Genomic DNA, 16006 nt, shown 5'->3' on the forward strand with positions numbered 1-16006 from the left:
GGGCAGGGCCTGATGGGCGGGGCCTGGGAAATTCCCGGGTGGAGATGAGTAGGCTGGCGCGGCGGTCAGCTGAGCAGCGCTGGGCGGGGTCGCGAGGCCGCAAATCAACCTAAAGCTCCCCAACCCCCGCCGCTGCCCCGGCGGGTCTCCTGCTTGGCGTCTGCCTCTGGGTCCGGAGCCCTCTCCCAGCGGGCATCATGCCGAGGAAGCAGTGACCCGAGGGAGGCCGGAGCCCGGGCGCCGGTGAGCTAGGGCGGGGGGCGGGCAGGGTCTCCCTTTCCGCCCTGGAAGCTGTTCCGAAGCCCCCTTCCCTGCGACCCGGAGCCGGTAGGGACATGGGTGGCGAGGGGTGGGGCGTCTCCTCCAGTGGGACGGCGGCGCTTGCTAGGAGGGTTTCCAGGCCCTGGCGATCTTGACCTGGTGCCAAAGGGCAGCAGGGGCGTCCATCCCAAAGTGCCCTTCCCCCTTTTTTACCCGCCAGGCTGGCCGCAGGTGACTTCCTCTGTAGGTCATGAAGGTGGTTTAAGGGTGACATGCTTCCGCAGATTGGGGATGATTATACAGCCGGTTCTTCATTATAAGAGAAGGGGTTAAGGATACACCTTCGAGAGACGTAAAAACTAGCTCCACGAGAAGACCCAGTACACTGAAGAGCCAGTGGCCGCTCTCTAAGGTGATGGGATTACTGAACAGCTGAAAGGAATCTTCATAAACCGTTGTGTCTGGGGGAGCTTGTGTGTGTGTTTGTGTGTGTAGGTATAGATACATACGTAGAGAATATGAATATTTGCTGAGGCGAGAACCTCAGAGGGGTTGTTTCTGTTGTGTAAGCAGTAGGCAGTAAGCATCACTAACAGAAAATGTAACTCAGATTCCAGCTAGGCTCCTTCCTCCTCCAGGAAAACTGTTGTTGGAAATTATGTGCCACAGAACTGCGTAAGGATGAAGTGGGAAACCGAAACTTTGAACATCAAAAGCCTAGGATCGATCTGGTTAAGCAAGCGTCACTATTAGCAATGGGTTTCCGTGGTGGCTCCGTGGTAAAGAATCCTCCTGCAATGCAGGAGATGCAGGTTTCTGGGGAAGGAAATGGTAACTCACTCCAGTATCCTTGCCTGGGAAATACTAAACAATTATTAACAGAAGAACCTTTCATGCTTGCTCCTTGACTGAAGGAGAGAAGAGCAAGGGGGCCCTGGCCACCTCCCCCAACTCCAAGATAGGCCCAGTTTGGAAGGGACTGGCCAGGTGTAGTATTTTTTTTTTCTTTTTTGGTAATTGACCACAAGTTGCATATTATGCTGTGGACTCTGACTAAACACCAAAAAAAAAAAAAAAATCAGACTGTATTTTTGAAAGGAACTGGTCATTGTTTTACCTTCCCATGCGATCCCCCACCTTAGGTAGAAGCACAGGTGTCTTCTCTTCTCCCAGCCTCACTCTTTCTGAATTTTATAAAGACTTGGAGTGTTTGGCATGTTCTTTGGAATTTATGGAATAGTAAATTCAAAGGAAAAGAGGGAAATTAAACTGTGTTTTGAAAATAAAATCTGTTTCACTCAGAAAAAAAATTAAGTTTTCTTTTTCATTTTGACATATGTATATATGGGTTGAGTGATGAAATATGTGTTATGAAATGACGCCCAGATACCTTTGTAGTGATGTTTTTAAAATAGTAATTTTCAAAATAAGTTTAGTTCAAGAATCTGGAAATGAGTGCCATTGAAAAACTGTAGGAAAAACTCGTAATACTAGTTATGTTGGATTTGTTGCCTACTGAGCAGAAAGTGTTTTACTAGTGTAAGGCTTTTACCTCATAACTTGATAGTTTCATTTGATTTCAACAAATGTTTACTGAGAGCCTGCTCTCGGTGTGTCAGTCTCTAGGAACAATAAACACCTTGACTTAGGTTTGATGGGAAAGTTGACTGGCATGGGATAATATAGTACTTTGCATAAAAGAACCAAGCGACTGAAATACATAAAGCACTACTGGGTACTCAGAGGAAAGTGTAGGTCTTTTTACATAAGACAGCTATTTGAGCTGGACGTTAAACTGTCCAGTAGACGTTTGCCAGGGTAATAGCAAGTCTAGGCATCTCGAGGAAGGGTAGAAAAGCAAAAGAAGGCCAGAAACTGTGAACTCTTTAATGTGCCCCAGGCATGAGTGGTGTTGGTGACAGGAGATGGTACTGGTGGGTAAGTGGGGGCCAGACTCTGAAAAGCCGTGTTTGTTTTGCTCGGGAGCTGGAGCTCTGTCTGTATGGGAAGGGTAAAAGTAGGAGGATGCTCTTATGCTGGGGAAGAAACCATGGAGGTACTGGGGCTGCAATGGAAAGAGATGAGTCAGACAATGGAGGAAGCTATGTAAATTGATCAGCATCTATTTGTTGAACCCCCATATGTTTCTAGGAATGTTCTGGGTGCTAGAGACAGTGCAGTGAACAGAATAGACAAAAGCCCTTTCCTCTATGGAAGACAACATTGCTGTAGGCCAGATAAGACAAGAGAACCTGACCTAAGCTGGTGGAGATTGAGAGGAAGTGGGAGTGACAGGACTGGGTTACCCTTTAGATTCGCGGGAAGAGGAAATAGGAGTCATCAAGTGTAGCTCCTGCCCTGGTAGATGAGGCTAAGTCTTTTTCCATTTTCTGTATGTCCAAAAGTCAGACTGCCATTTCTGGCATAAAAGGTAAGGCCTCTTTTGCCCCGTAATAGGGTGTGTACTTTGAGTTCTTTTTCCAGGATTGTGAAGAATTTTGTTGGTGCAATCTTAGAATGTTACTCAATCCCCTTGAAAAGCCAAGCCAGAATCTGCCAATAGCCAACTATTCTCTACGGTCAGGAAATAGGTTTTCACTGTTTAAAACTAATTTTTGCGTGTGAGGGGTAAACCTGGGAGTACTTAGCAAATTCAGAGAATCAGCCACACCAGGGTAAGGGCATGGGTTTATTCTGTATTATTCTTGCTAGTCCAAAGTCCAGTGGGTGGAAGTCAGTATAAGGCAGATTTTTGTTGGATACAAAATGACTCTGGCAGTCACCAGCCATCCTGGAATAGAATGGGCAGTTGCCTGCTAAGGTCATGTGCCTATTTCTTCTGTCGTTGAAGTCATTCAAGCCTGATCTATATGCCCATCTGCCATGGAAACCAGCAGGACATTCTTGCATCAAATAAGAAGTTGGGCAGGGTCATTTTTAAGACCGACTCAGGAATGCAATTCAAGCTCATGCCTACAAAGCCAAGTCACTGCTATAATTACTTGACCTCTGGAATTAAGAAGGATTATTATAATCAGGAATTCAAATAGCGAATCTGGCAATAAAATCTAGAGATTTTGCTTTTGATTTCCACCTTCCAGGTGGTTCCCATTCTTCCTCATTGGTGAAATCTTGACATACCCATGCTTAATTATTAATTCACCCTTCTGCCTAGAAATGATGCATTTCTGATTCAGATTGGTTGGGTTTTTATGAGAAATTCAGTTACTAAGCAGGCAGAACCTTGCAGTAAATGGCTTAGGTCCAGTTTCCATTACCTTTAAGGATGTTTGTATGTAAGGATTTAAGGATTTAATCCTATCTGCATTTTCTCAATTGAAAATAGTTCAAGGGGATGCTAAACATTTAGAGAATTCAGCTTTCTCTACCTGGCATTCTACAAGTAGACATCACACATATACACTGTATTGTGACAGCTTCTAATGATGGCCCCTCAAATATTTAAAATCATAAAATGCACTTTGAGTCACCAAAAATCAATTAAATTACTTTTAGCAAAAGTTTGGTTACAGTATTTATATGCTTATGTTTGGCATTTATGCTAACTTCTTATTGCTATGATGTTTAAATAACCAAATAATTTTTTTCTAGCAATGCTGCATAACAAAGAATTCACTATAATTGGGACAGGCATTTGTATTAGTGAGAGAGGGTAGCATGACCATGAGGGTACTGGGATATATGTGTAGAACAGTGGGAACTAGACCATGATCTTGATAGAACCTTAAAAATACTTTTTACAGCTCTTTTGAGCCAAAAGCAACCATAATGATCATCATTTGCTAGACAAGTCAGTAAACCATCGCAGGAGGTCTTCTCAAGGTCACATATCTGGTTAGTGTCTTCCAGTTTATTTTTGTATTGTCTCCCTTATTATAACTCTGTTTTTTGTTTTGTTTTTTTTCCTCATGCTCTATTAAAACCTGGGCAACCAGAAAGTTGGTAAGCAGAACTGGTTTTAATTGTTATGGTTGTATCTCAAGTCTTGGTGGAGATATAACAAAAAGTCAAGGATGAAAAGTATCTAAAGGAACCGTACTTCTTCCCCTTCCCTTCCCTCCTCTCTCCTCCCTTCTGTTCATGCATCCCCTCCCCTCATCTTTCCCTCTGCTTTAGATACTTTTTTTTAATCTGTTAAATGTTTCCTTTTACTTTTGAAAAGTATAGTCTAATCCTTGAAAATTTGAGGAAATTTAATATTGACAAGTGAATAAAACATGTTACAAGGATTTTGCCTTTGTCAGGTATTTAGAATTCTCTGCAAAATAGATAGGAGCACTGTTTATTTAGTAAAAACCCATTTTTATGAAATTTCAGCTCCAGCATAGTTCTGTGAAAAAGTGAGTTTTATGGAAAGCCAGAAACTGGCTTTTTCCAAATTATTATCATCCAAATTATTTTATGCAAAATAACCCAAATAATTTTATTGGGGAAAACAAAAGTAGTCTCTTCTGGTCACCTCATGCCAAGAAACAGCACACTTCGGCAGTGTACCTCTTTCTTAATAATCAGGATATGTAAAACACAGCTGCTTTCAAAAGACTTAGAATGCTTTATCCATGTTTAACACTTCATAGAATCGCCATCCTCATTAAAGAATTCCAAGGATGCCTTTCCTGTGCTGGCTGCTCTAGAGAAGTCAGCAGGCTGTCAGTGCCAGGGCCCGCTCTCCCCTCAGCAGTGGCACTGTCTCTAATCCTACAGGTATCTTGCACTGTCTCTAATCCTATAGGTGCCTTTAGACCGAGAGCAGATCAGTAGGCTCTCAGTTCTGGGAGGGCTCCAGAGAGCCCAGAAATTGCCTCCTGCCAGAGTGGGGAAGAAGCAGTGCTCTGCCCTCCGAGGGTTTGTTGCATTCACTTACGAGCACTAATAGCTGGTACTTTCCCCAGCTTCTCCCCTCACACATTGAGGAACTTAACAAAAACCATAACCAAAGTGTCCCTGGTAGTCTCTTAGAGAAACAGTCGTTTGTACTTGGCCCTCCTGCCAGCAGTGCCAGGTTCCTTTGGCACGTGTGGGAGCTATTTACAAGGATGTGGTTCTTGGGACACAGTGACAATGTAAGTTAGTAGTAAGTAACCTGTTTGTAAGCAATTCATTGCTAAGAAGTAGGAAGAAAAAGGCTTCTGGAAGCCTTAGTTATTTGTTTAAGATTGCTGGTAGTGCAGGATGGATGGATGAGGTAGAATCTGAACTTTGGGTAAGTTGAATGGGGCAGCCTCGCACGCTCATCTAGAGCACACACCCAGAGGTTATGACACAGTGCTAGATGAGAGAGCACTTCTCTCCCCTCAGCTTCCAGTGACCCTGCAGTGCCTCATGAAAAGACGAATCATCATCTTTGTGAAATGTGGAAATGAAAACATTTGCCCACAGTCTTTGATTCCTGTGCTTGCTGAGGTGTGGTAGGCCATACAGAAATACAGTTGGGATATACCCATCTATCTTATTTATGGGAAGGGCATACACACTCCAGTAGTCTTGCCTGGAGAATCACATGGACAGAGGAGCCTGGCAGGCTACCGTCCCTGGGGTCGCAGAGAGTCGGACACAGCTGAGCAACTAACCCTGCATTTTATTTGTGGCCACAGTGACCCCTTTACAAATTATATGCTTAAAATAGTCTCAGAATATGCAACAACTAAGCAAGATTTTCTCAGTCTTTTTAGCGTGATTTGCAAAAGTAAACTATGAAAGCCTAGGTATTCAGTGGTACCTTCATTGTATGACAGGGCTGGGTTTTAGAATCATCCTTAATGCTCGATTGTGCCTTTCATTAAGTGACCTTGGATGAGCTCCATGAATTCAGTTCTGTCACCCAGGAAATACCCATCTAGTTGAGTTTTAGTGAGGATTAGACCTTGACACTCTGGTGTGATGATTGAGCACATAGTAATTATCTGAAATATGTTAGTTCTCCCCTTCCTCTTAGCCAAAAATATGAGAAATAAAATATGGAGATTCTGTAACAGTTAATTATTGAGATATAATTCATATACCATACAGTTCACCCAAAATATGGAGATTTGAGCTTAAAACATTTTTCTGGGAAAAAATCAACTTCATAATACTTTGCCCACATCTACAAATACATACACAGAAACCCTCTTGAACACTTCATATTAGGATTTCTTACCATCTTGATATTATTCCCATCTCTTCCTCCTCCATCATCCACCTCCTCACTGTACTCCTTTATATATTCTTATGCACAGACATGTACATACAGACTGAAGCAAGGATGTATCTTTCTTGTTTGAACGGAAGAATCAAGCTTGCTCAAAATGTAATGGGAAAGAAAGTCAGCCCCTTCTAGAATACTTCTTAGGACTTGCACATGGGTTTGTGGACTCCTGGGGACCCAATGCAGAGGGAGATGGTTATATTTTCAGTTTGTGATTTTTCTATAGGAACTGCTACCATGTCCCACCAACCACTTAGCTGCCTGACTGAGAAGGGGGACAGCCCCAGTGAAACCACAGGAAATGGACCCCCCAATCTGGCTCACCCAAACCTGGACACGTTCACCCCACATGAGCTGCTGCAGCAGATGAGAGAGCTTCTAATCGAGAACCATCAGCTGAAAGGTAAGCGAAACCTAACCCCATCTTTCTCCATTCACCCGCGGCCTTTGGGAGCACAGTCCTTTGGTAATAGCTTGTAGGTGAATCCCTTTCTCTGCACCTGGTTCCCTGGGGAGAGATAGAGCACAGGACTAGCTCTTCAGTTCAGTTCAGTTCAGTTCAGTCGCTCAGTCGTGTCCAGCTCTTTGCGACCCCATGAATCACAGCATGCCCGGCCTTCCTGTTCATCACCAGCTCCCGGAGTTCACTGAGACTGTCCATCAAGTCAGTGATGCCATCCAGCCATCTCATCCTCTGTCATCCCCTTCTCCTCCTGCCCCCAATCCCTCCCAGCATCAGAGTCCCTTCCAATGAGTCAACTCTTCACATGAGGTGGCCAAAGTACTGGAGTTTCAGCTTTAGCATCATTCCTTCCAAAGAAATCCCAGGGCTGATCTTCAGGATGGACTGGTTGGATCTCCTTGCAGTCCAAGGGACTCTCAAGAGTCTTTTCCAACACCGCAGTTCAAGAGCATCAATTCTTCGGCACTCAGCCTTCTTCACAGTCCAACTCTCACATCCATACATGACCACAGGAAAAACCATAGCCTTGACTAGCCGGACCTTTGTTGGCAAAGTAATGTCTCCGCTTTTGAATATGCTATCTAGGTTGGTCATAACTTTCCTTCCAAGGAGTAAGCGTCTTTTAATTTCATGGCTGCAGTCGCCATCTGCAGTGATTTTGGAGCCCAAACAAATAAAGTCTGACACTGTTTCCCCATCTATTTCCCATGAAGTGATGGGACCGGATGCCATGATGTTCGTTTTCTGAATGTTGAGCTTTAAGCCAACTTTTTCACTCTCCACTTTCACTTTCATCAAGAGGCTCTTTAGTTCCTCTTCACTTTCTGCCATAAGGGTGGTGTCATCTGCATATCTGAGGTTATTGATATTTCTTTCGGCAGTCTTGATTCCAGCTTGTATTTCTTCCAGTCCAGCGTTTCTCAGGACTAGCTCTCAGTAAGACTAAAACTGCTTCCCAGGTGGCTCAGTGGTAAAGAATCCACCTGCCAATGCAGGAGACGTGGGTTTGATCCCCGGGTCAGGACGATCCCCTGGAGAAGGGAATGGCAACCCATTCCAGTATTCTTGCCTGGAGAATCCCATGGATAGAGAAGCCTGGCAGGCTATAGTCCTTTGAGTAGCAAAAGAGTTGGACGTGACTTAGTGACTAAACAACAGCAAGGCTAAAGCTATTCCTATTGTTTACTTTTGGATACAGGTAAGAATAAAATTATGTATTTCTGGGAAATGGCAGAATGACATTTAGCCCTAAATTTAAAAGGAAAAATAAAAAGGCTGCTATTATTACAGAATTAGTCCTAAATATTACCTTAAGAGAAAGGATTCTAATATCTCCAGCCATGGCTTTTGGCAGAACCAGTGTTGGAATCCAGGAGTATGGACCTCAGTCTAGCTAGTTATTAATAGGCATTTTGTTAAAATAAATCAATAAAATCAGTTTTATATTCTTGAGACTCTTGAGGGCAGTCGGTGACATTAGACCTCCTAGTCCTGTTTGAAAGCAGAAACTACTCATTTTTTTGCTATGTAGTCTTTCCAGCTGACCCTGGAGCCCAGGCCAACCCTGGCATTTTGAGGTTCACAGCTATGTGGTGAGGTGATCTATGGGGAGGTTCTCTTCATGACCCCAAGTTCCGTCCCTTGGTGTTTTAACACTCTCCCTCTAAACCTCATGCAGAAGCCATGAAGCTAAATAATCAAGCTATGAAAGGGCGATTTGAGGAGCTTTCAGCTTGGACAGAGAAGCAGAAGGAAGAACGCCTTTATTTTGAGACTCAGAGCAAAGAAGCCAAAGAGCGTTTAACGGCACTGAGCCTTGAAAATGAAAAACTGAAGCAAGAACTCGGAACGCTAACAGGGAAAACTGAAAGGGCATTCGAGGTGAGTGGATTGATCAGTTGTAATTTTATCATGTTCATATTTGCAGTGGGATCTTACCTGTCTAGACTTCGAGATCAAAACTCAGAGTTCTGGCTAGATGCTTGCATTATCTTGAAAGAAGAGTGATGAGAAGATTGGTTGCAATTTTAAGGGTCGTGTGTAATCTCTGGTGAAGAAAAGAAATGGGTCAAACTTTGACTTTATTGATTATAGTCAAAAGAGTGTTATGGTTATAAATCAATATTTTGTATTCATTATACATAGTACAGAAAGACCTCTGCCTGGAACCATTCAAATGTTGGTCTTTAGTCCTTGATATAGAATTACATTTTTAAAATCTGTCGCTCAGAATTTTCACTTACTGACCTTGTCCTTTCTCTCCATCTACAATAGATTCCTTACTTTGTGTTTTACATTTACTTTTGAAAAATGGTTTGACAAATATTATTGTGTGATATGAGGCTGTAAGGTTGCCACGTTTCCACTAACTCAAAGAACCTGAGAAATGTGCTTTGATACCCTTGAGAACGGGTATCAAAGATGTGAATGAAAAGTCCTGTAGGTTTTCCAGAAAGGTCCCGATATTGGAAGAAGTTGAGATCGGAAGCTGGAGCTCTGGACAGCTTCTTTCAGTGTAGAAGATCCGCTGAAGCAAACTATAGGCAGGACTCAGGAATGAGTCCTTGGGACAAAGAGACACTGAGGATTCTTCAAAACCCTTGGTCATCAGTTTTTTTCTCCGCAAGCTGTGCCTCCCAGGCCCCCACTTGCCCCTCCCACCTCTCTTTCAATTTTTGTTTCATGGACCACTTGAGGTGTTTATTTGTAATTTAGCCTCTCATCTTCCTGATTTACTGAGGCTCTCAAGACCTCTCACTCACTCACTCACTCACGCTGACCTGTCTTTGCTGCTGCTTCTGCAGACACCCCTCCCCTACCCCCTCAAGCCATTAGGGTTGCCCCTGTGTTCTGTGAGGCACAGGGAAGGGAGCAGGGAGTTTCCACTGAGATCTGCCCTTCAATCCTCAGGGTGAGGCTGAGATATGACTGATTCTGTCTTGATTTCACTGAATTACAGACCTGGTGGCTCAGAGGGTAAAGCATCTGCCTGCAATACAGGAGACCGGGGTTCCATCCCTGGGTCGGGAAGATCCCCTGGAGAAGGCAATGGCAACCCACTCCAGTACTCTTGCCTGGAAAATCCCATGGACGGCGGAGCCTGGTAGGCTGCAGTCCATGGGGTTGCTAAGAGTCGGACACCACCGAGTGCCTTCATTTTTACTTTTCACTTTCATGCATTGGAGAAGGAAATACAACCCACTCCAGTGTTCTTGCCTGGAGAATCCCAGGAATGGGGGAGCCTGGTGGGCTGCCGTCTATGGGGTCGCACAGAGTTGGACATGACTGAAGTGACTTAGCAGCAGCCGGTACTCTTGCCTGGAAAATCCCATGGACAGAGAAGCCTGGTAGGCTATAGTCCATGTGTTTGCAAAGAGTCAGAAATGACTGATCGACTTCACTTTTCACAGACATCATGGTGATCCCTAAAGAATCCTTTTTTTTTTTTTTTTCATTTATTTTTAATTGAAGGATAATTGCTTTACAATATTGTATTAGTTTCTGGCATACATCAGTATGAATCAGCCATAGGTTTGTGCGGTGGTAAGTCACCGACTCGATGGCCATGAGTTTGAGCAAGCTCCAGGAGTTGGTGATGGACAGGGAAGCCTGATGTGCTGCAGTCCATGGGGTCGCAACGAGTCGGACACAACTGAGCGACTGAATTGAACTGAAGTCACTTCAGTCCTGTCCGACTCTTTGCGACCCTGTGGACTGTAGCTCGCCAGGCTCCTCTGTCCATGGAATTCTGTAGGCAAGAGTACTGGAGTGGGTTGCTACTTCCTTCTCCAGAGGATCTTCCCCAGGGATTGAAGCCACATCTTTTACATCTCCTGCATGACAGCCAGGTTCTGTATCACTAGTGCCAACTGGGAAGCCACAATAGGTATACAAATGTCTAAAGAATCCTTTTTGACTTTTAACTACGGATTGCCAGGCAAAGGTCATTAGACTTGTTTTGTATTATAAAATGACATATCAGCCTGGGCACATTTCCAAGACAATAGAAGCACAGAAAAAGGGAAATTGTTGTTTCCTGAAGGCTAATCAATGCTAAGTGCTCAAAAAGTGATGAAAGACAGAAATAATTTAGTTGGGCTTGAGATCCCAGAGAACATTAACCCTGGAAGTTTCATCCAGGAAGATGATGGACAGAGCCTTAACAGTGAAATGAAGAGAAATTTTAAGTGTCACCTCACAAGGTGTTTTGCAGATCCATAATTTCCCAAGGATAATTAAGTGTTAGTCGTTCAGCAGTATCCGACTCTTTGCAACCCCATGCACTGTAAGCTCCTCTATCTGGCCAGGCTCCATGGAATTCTCCACCCAAGAATACTGGAGTTGGTTGCCATTCCCTTCTCCAGGGGATCTTCCTGATCCCTGATTGATTCATGGGAATCAAATACGCGTCTCCTGCATTGCAGGCAGATTCTTTACTGTCTGAGCCACCAGGGAAGCCCAAGGATAAAGAAGAGATCCACACAATTGGAAAAAAGAAAATTAACCTGACTTCTGAGACTCAAGAGTCATGGCCTTATATCCCTGGTCCTCAGACACTTGTTTAAAACTCTATTTCCTTCCTTTGTGGAAAGATGGTTTTTAGAAGTCCATTCCACTCAGTGTCCTCAGGAAGGTCAAGAGGGTGGATGTGAAGGTTTCTCACAGGGCATGGTCTTCCCCTTCCCTGCTTGCTTCCTGGTTCCAGCCTAGGCAGTACCTTTCCTTTTTTTCATTTTTATGCCTTTAAATGTATATTTCTGTGGTCTGAATCATTATCAGGAGAGATTGCACAAGCTTTGAACTTTTCCTTGCAGACCTAACTCTTCAGTTTTATGAGTTGCTTTTTCCTAAAGCCTGTGAGAGTTTCCTAGCAAGGGGATGGTCCAGATGAAGGCAGAGCGCGATTCCACTGGTGTGAGGGGTACTTCCATGTGCCAATTACTACCTAGCCCTCACTCTCTTAACACTTCACAGACTAGCTGGTTTATGGTTTATACACATGCCTTTCTGAGAATTTTTTGGTTCTACTATGAGCCTTTGGGCCTGTTTACCATTCCTTATGAAATCTGTCAGAGGGTGTTTGTGTGTGTGTGCATGTGTGTGTGTGTGTGTGTGTGTATGTGTGTGTGTGAGTGGGTGGGTGAATTTTCAATGTTGCAGTCCTCTGGTAATCTCAAGTATACATAGTTCTGGTGGTGCCATGTCCATAAGAACCGTGAGGGAAGAAATCAGGAGGCCAAGAAGGTCACAGCTGGAGGAGACCACAGAGACCACATGGTACCAAGTCTTTCTGATCCAAGAAAACTGAAGCCAAGACATTTAGGGAATCTGCTCAAGGCAACACATGCTCTGATTAGCAGAGTGCAGACTAGAGTCTGTTCTCCCTTCTCCCAAGTAAAAACAACACATGTCAGCAGGCTCTTTCTTTTATGACTTTGTCATATGTGGTAATTGCAACAGGATGAACACAACAGGTACTCGATATTAGGAAAATATTAATGTTTATTAGTTTATCAAGGGAAGCCCATTAATGTTTATAGAGGCCAAAATTAATTTTCCACGCTTGGTACCAGCCTCTGAATTTTCAGTTTTCTTCTTTCTCAACAGATTTACCTTTAGCAACCTTAAAGCACCAGCATAGAATATTGTAACAACCAACCTACATGCCTGGGAGGATTCTGGACCTTTCATTGTGTTTTGCTATCACTGTACTGTCGTGCCCTTCATGCTTTGGCTTCTAAGGAGAAATGACAAGTATGAGGAGAGAGGGGGTAGAAGGAGAAAAAGGAAAAAAGCAAGAGGTTGAGTTGTGGCAGTTCTTTATCTTTATTTTCTGGGATTTGGGGCTGCAGTTTACTAGTCAACCATTGCCAAAGTCTGGTTGGTTATTTTCATGATAATCAGATTATTTCTTTCAGCATGTTGAGGAAACGTTCCTTGTTTGAGTTTATTTTAACTTCCTATTATTTGCACACAACAAAGTAAATTTTTCCATTTTAAATGGTATGTCAAAATATATTGCCGAGGAAAAACTAGAATTCCCTACTGTAAAGCACAGCTGTCTTACCAGTAGGTATAGAGGCACGTGAGTCTGATGGCTGAGTCCTTGGCTTGATTCATTCGTTCACTTTGCTCCACATTGTTTCCAGGACATCATTGGGGACCCCAAGGTCCCCAAGGCAGAAGTGGAACAAGAAGTGGAACAGCTGAAGACCCAGGTGGCACGCCTCCAAGCTGAAAAGGCAGATCTGCTGGGCATCGTGTCTGAATTGCAACTCAAGCTGAACTCAAGCGGCTCCTCCGAAGACTCCTTTGTTGAAATCAGGATGGCTGTGAGTGTATTGGTTTTGGTTTTGTCTTAAGCAAGTTACAAAACCTCACCTGGACAACTGCTAGAAATATCAGCGCTTCCTTTCAACATGGGAAAGCCAAACAGTGGGGAAATTTCAGCGTAGTCAGCATAAATATAAAACATCATACTTGTGGCTATCACAGCTGAAATGGAAAATACTGATTACCTTTTATGACTGAAGAGATAGTCCTTTTTTTCCCCAGTACATCCTGAATAATTTAGCTGACCTAAAATTAAAAAAAAAAAAAAGGGTATAAACCTGTTCAGCCCAGGTTCCAAAGCTGTGTTCAGCATTTCACTTAGGTAAGCAGAATCATGATCAGATGCAGTAAAATCAAAAGGCTCGCCACTTACTAATCATAGAACCCTCTTTTCAGGCAAAGTCTTATGAGGAATATTAAAAATAAGAAGTGGAGAAAAGCAAGAGCAGAGGTGCTCTGGTTGTAGCCCCAGGGAATACCCGGCTTCTCCCTCCCCTCCAACAGCAGCTGCTAGGGAAGCGCCGAGAACAGATTCTGAAGCCAGCATTGTCTGACTGGCTTTTATGTCCAGCCCCAAATGAAGCAAGCTGGGCGTGGCAGCACAGGCTGGCCTGTTCTGATGGGAAGCATGTGTCAGCGGGTAGCTGGTGTGTGGGCAGTCCTGCTAGAAGGGAAACCTCCTTCTTTGCTACTAGAAAAAAAAAATGGAATACAGATTGAGGGAGACAAGGACAGGAAAGTCCAGTCCTTCACTGTACAGTTGGTCCAGCTTCGTCAGAGCACACGTCTGATACAGGAAGAGAGCTTAACTGTGTCTCTAGAAGAGAAAACCCTACATGTAGACAAGTGGGGGTGAGGCGGGGTGAAGTGCACCTTACAAAAAGCTCAACTACTGGATATGTCTGACTCTGGATATGAGCATGACTCTCTTTACTTTCTCATTTATTTGCTGCACTAAAGATGAACAGAAGTGAAAAATGGCTGTTAATAACCCTGACACCCATGCCTCTCAGAAATTTTAGATGAATAGGGGCTGAAGTCAAGAGAAAATACTAATCAGGAAGTACCGTGTCAGAGCACTCATTCTGCACACGAGCAAAGATTATGAAAACGTTGATCAAAGAGCTTTCACCTTCTGCAAATAGCTGATAAAATTCAGGAAGTCCAAGGAGCGTATCAGAAGTTTCCAAATGAGGCTTCTTTCTTTGGGGTGCATGGTTACCATAATGTTCTCCCTCACTGATGAGTGACAGTTATTTCTAGTGTAAATATGTTTTTCTTGCCTTGCTCCTATGAACAGAAAAACACTGCCCAAGACTTAGGAACAGTGTGCGCATACAGAATTATCTAAAACCACCCCTGTATTTTTCCACTAGCTCACTGGACTAGAAATGTCTTGCAAATCGTTGAAGTGGTCTTAGCCCCCACTGCTCCCTAAGTGGCCCCAAAAGCAGATGAATTTCAAATGGGAGCCAGCCTTTTGCTCTGTGAGCCTTGCCCACAGAAGACAGCCTTCTTTCCAAAGTGGCTCCAGCAAGTTCTAGCATTTTGCATTTTATTTTTTTATTTTTAAAGATTTATTCGTTTATCTCTGGCTGCTCTGGGTCTTTGTGGTTGTGCACGGGTTTTCTCTAATTGCAGCGAGTGGGAGCTAGTCTTCTCATTGCCGTGGCTTCTCTTGTTGAGGATCATAAGCTGTAGGTGCATGAGCTCAGGGGTTGTGGTACTTGTGCCCAGTTGCTCTGCAACATGTGGAATTTTTCCGGACCAGGGATTGAACCCGTGTCCTGCACTGGCAGGTAGATTCTTAACCACTAGACCACCAGGGAAGTCCCATATTTTGCATTTTGAAGGAGTGTGTGGGAAAAGTATGTGGAATTGTCATTAGCTGTGTGTGACCTTAACTTGTAGAGAAGGGAACTGCCAACGAGAGAGAGAGGAGATAAGCTTTCCTGTATGCGGGGTCAGGATGACTGTGCTGAATGAGAGGAGCCTGGCCTTCTCGTCTTCGTCTGGATATTTATAATCCTGACTGGGCATGCAGGTTGAGGGAAGGATAAACTTAAACCATTCCATTTGAGTGGCTGAACTGAAGCATCTCACATTTCTGTGTTTGGTATATTCCTTGGGTTATGTGTCATCCAAATTCTTGATCTTTCGCCTTTTTTCTCTTTTGCTGGAGAATTTGTCTTACCGGCATGCTATGTTAAACCTCTGTCATTTCTGCTTTTACAGGAGGGCGAAGCAGCTGTGGCAGCAAAAGAAATCAAGACAAGTCCTGGGCCCACAAGAACTGATTCCGTTGACACGTACGTGAAGACAGAGTCGGGCTGTCAGACAGGCACGCTGGGTAGTCTTGTCACTTTGGGCTCACCCTTGAGAGGCCAAACATGGTGGGCTGAAAAAGCCACTTACTGATTTACACTGGGGCCTTTCCAGAATGTTCAGTTTGAATGCTATTCATATTTATTGTTGCAGCCCACTGGTAGAGAATAAAAACTATGTTTGGTGCCTTGGTAGGCTAACTAACCCCTCGCCACTCTCCATCAGGTGAGAAGTGAAAATGAGCTTTTTCCTCAGTTAAGAGACCCATGTTTCCTAATGTGTTTATGAGTGCAGTCTGCCCCGGACCAGGCTGCCCCACTGATAAGGGCAATGTTTCCTTTTTCGCTTCCCTGTTCATTCCCAAGTACAAGGCAAAGTGACTAATATAGGATAGTCTTCCATCACAATGACTGTTG

At 43.9% G+C, this 16006-nt stretch overlaps 1 protein-coding gene across 3 annotated transcripts in view; it reads left to right on the plus strand.

Moving 5' to 3' along the window:
• The first annotated feature begins 448 nt into the window (after window positions 1-448).
• Window positions 449-16006, plus strand: part of OPTN (optineurin) — a 38564-nt gene continuing 23006 nt past the window's right edge. Inside the window, exons 1-6 of one of the 3 annotated variants that reach the window (XM_061436058.1) lie at window positions 449-673; window positions 4026-4116; window positions 6696-6872; window positions 8611-8813; window positions 13082-13264; window positions 15501-15574. In XM_061436058.1, the coding sequence (XP_061292042.1) occupies window positions 6707-6872; window positions 8611-8813; window positions 13082-13264; window positions 15501-15574 (626 nt within the window). In that variant the 5' untranslated portion in view covers window positions 449-673; window positions 4026-4116; window positions 6696-6706. Of the gene's footprint in view, window positions 674-4025; window positions 4117-6695; window positions 6873-8610; window positions 8814-13081; window positions 13265-15500; window positions 15575-16006 lie in introns of those variants that run through there. The other 2 variants (XM_061436059.1, XM_061436060.1) reach the window with 2 other exon arrangements.

The sequence above is a fragment of the Bos javanicus genome, chromosome 13 (assembly GCF_032452875.1).
Source record: "Bos javanicus breed banteng chromosome 13, ARS-OSU_banteng_1.0, whole genome shotgun sequence".
In the NCBI taxonomy this organism is placed as follows: domain Eukaryota; kingdom Metazoa; phylum Chordata; class Mammalia; order Artiodactyla; family Bovidae; genus Bos; species Bos javanicus.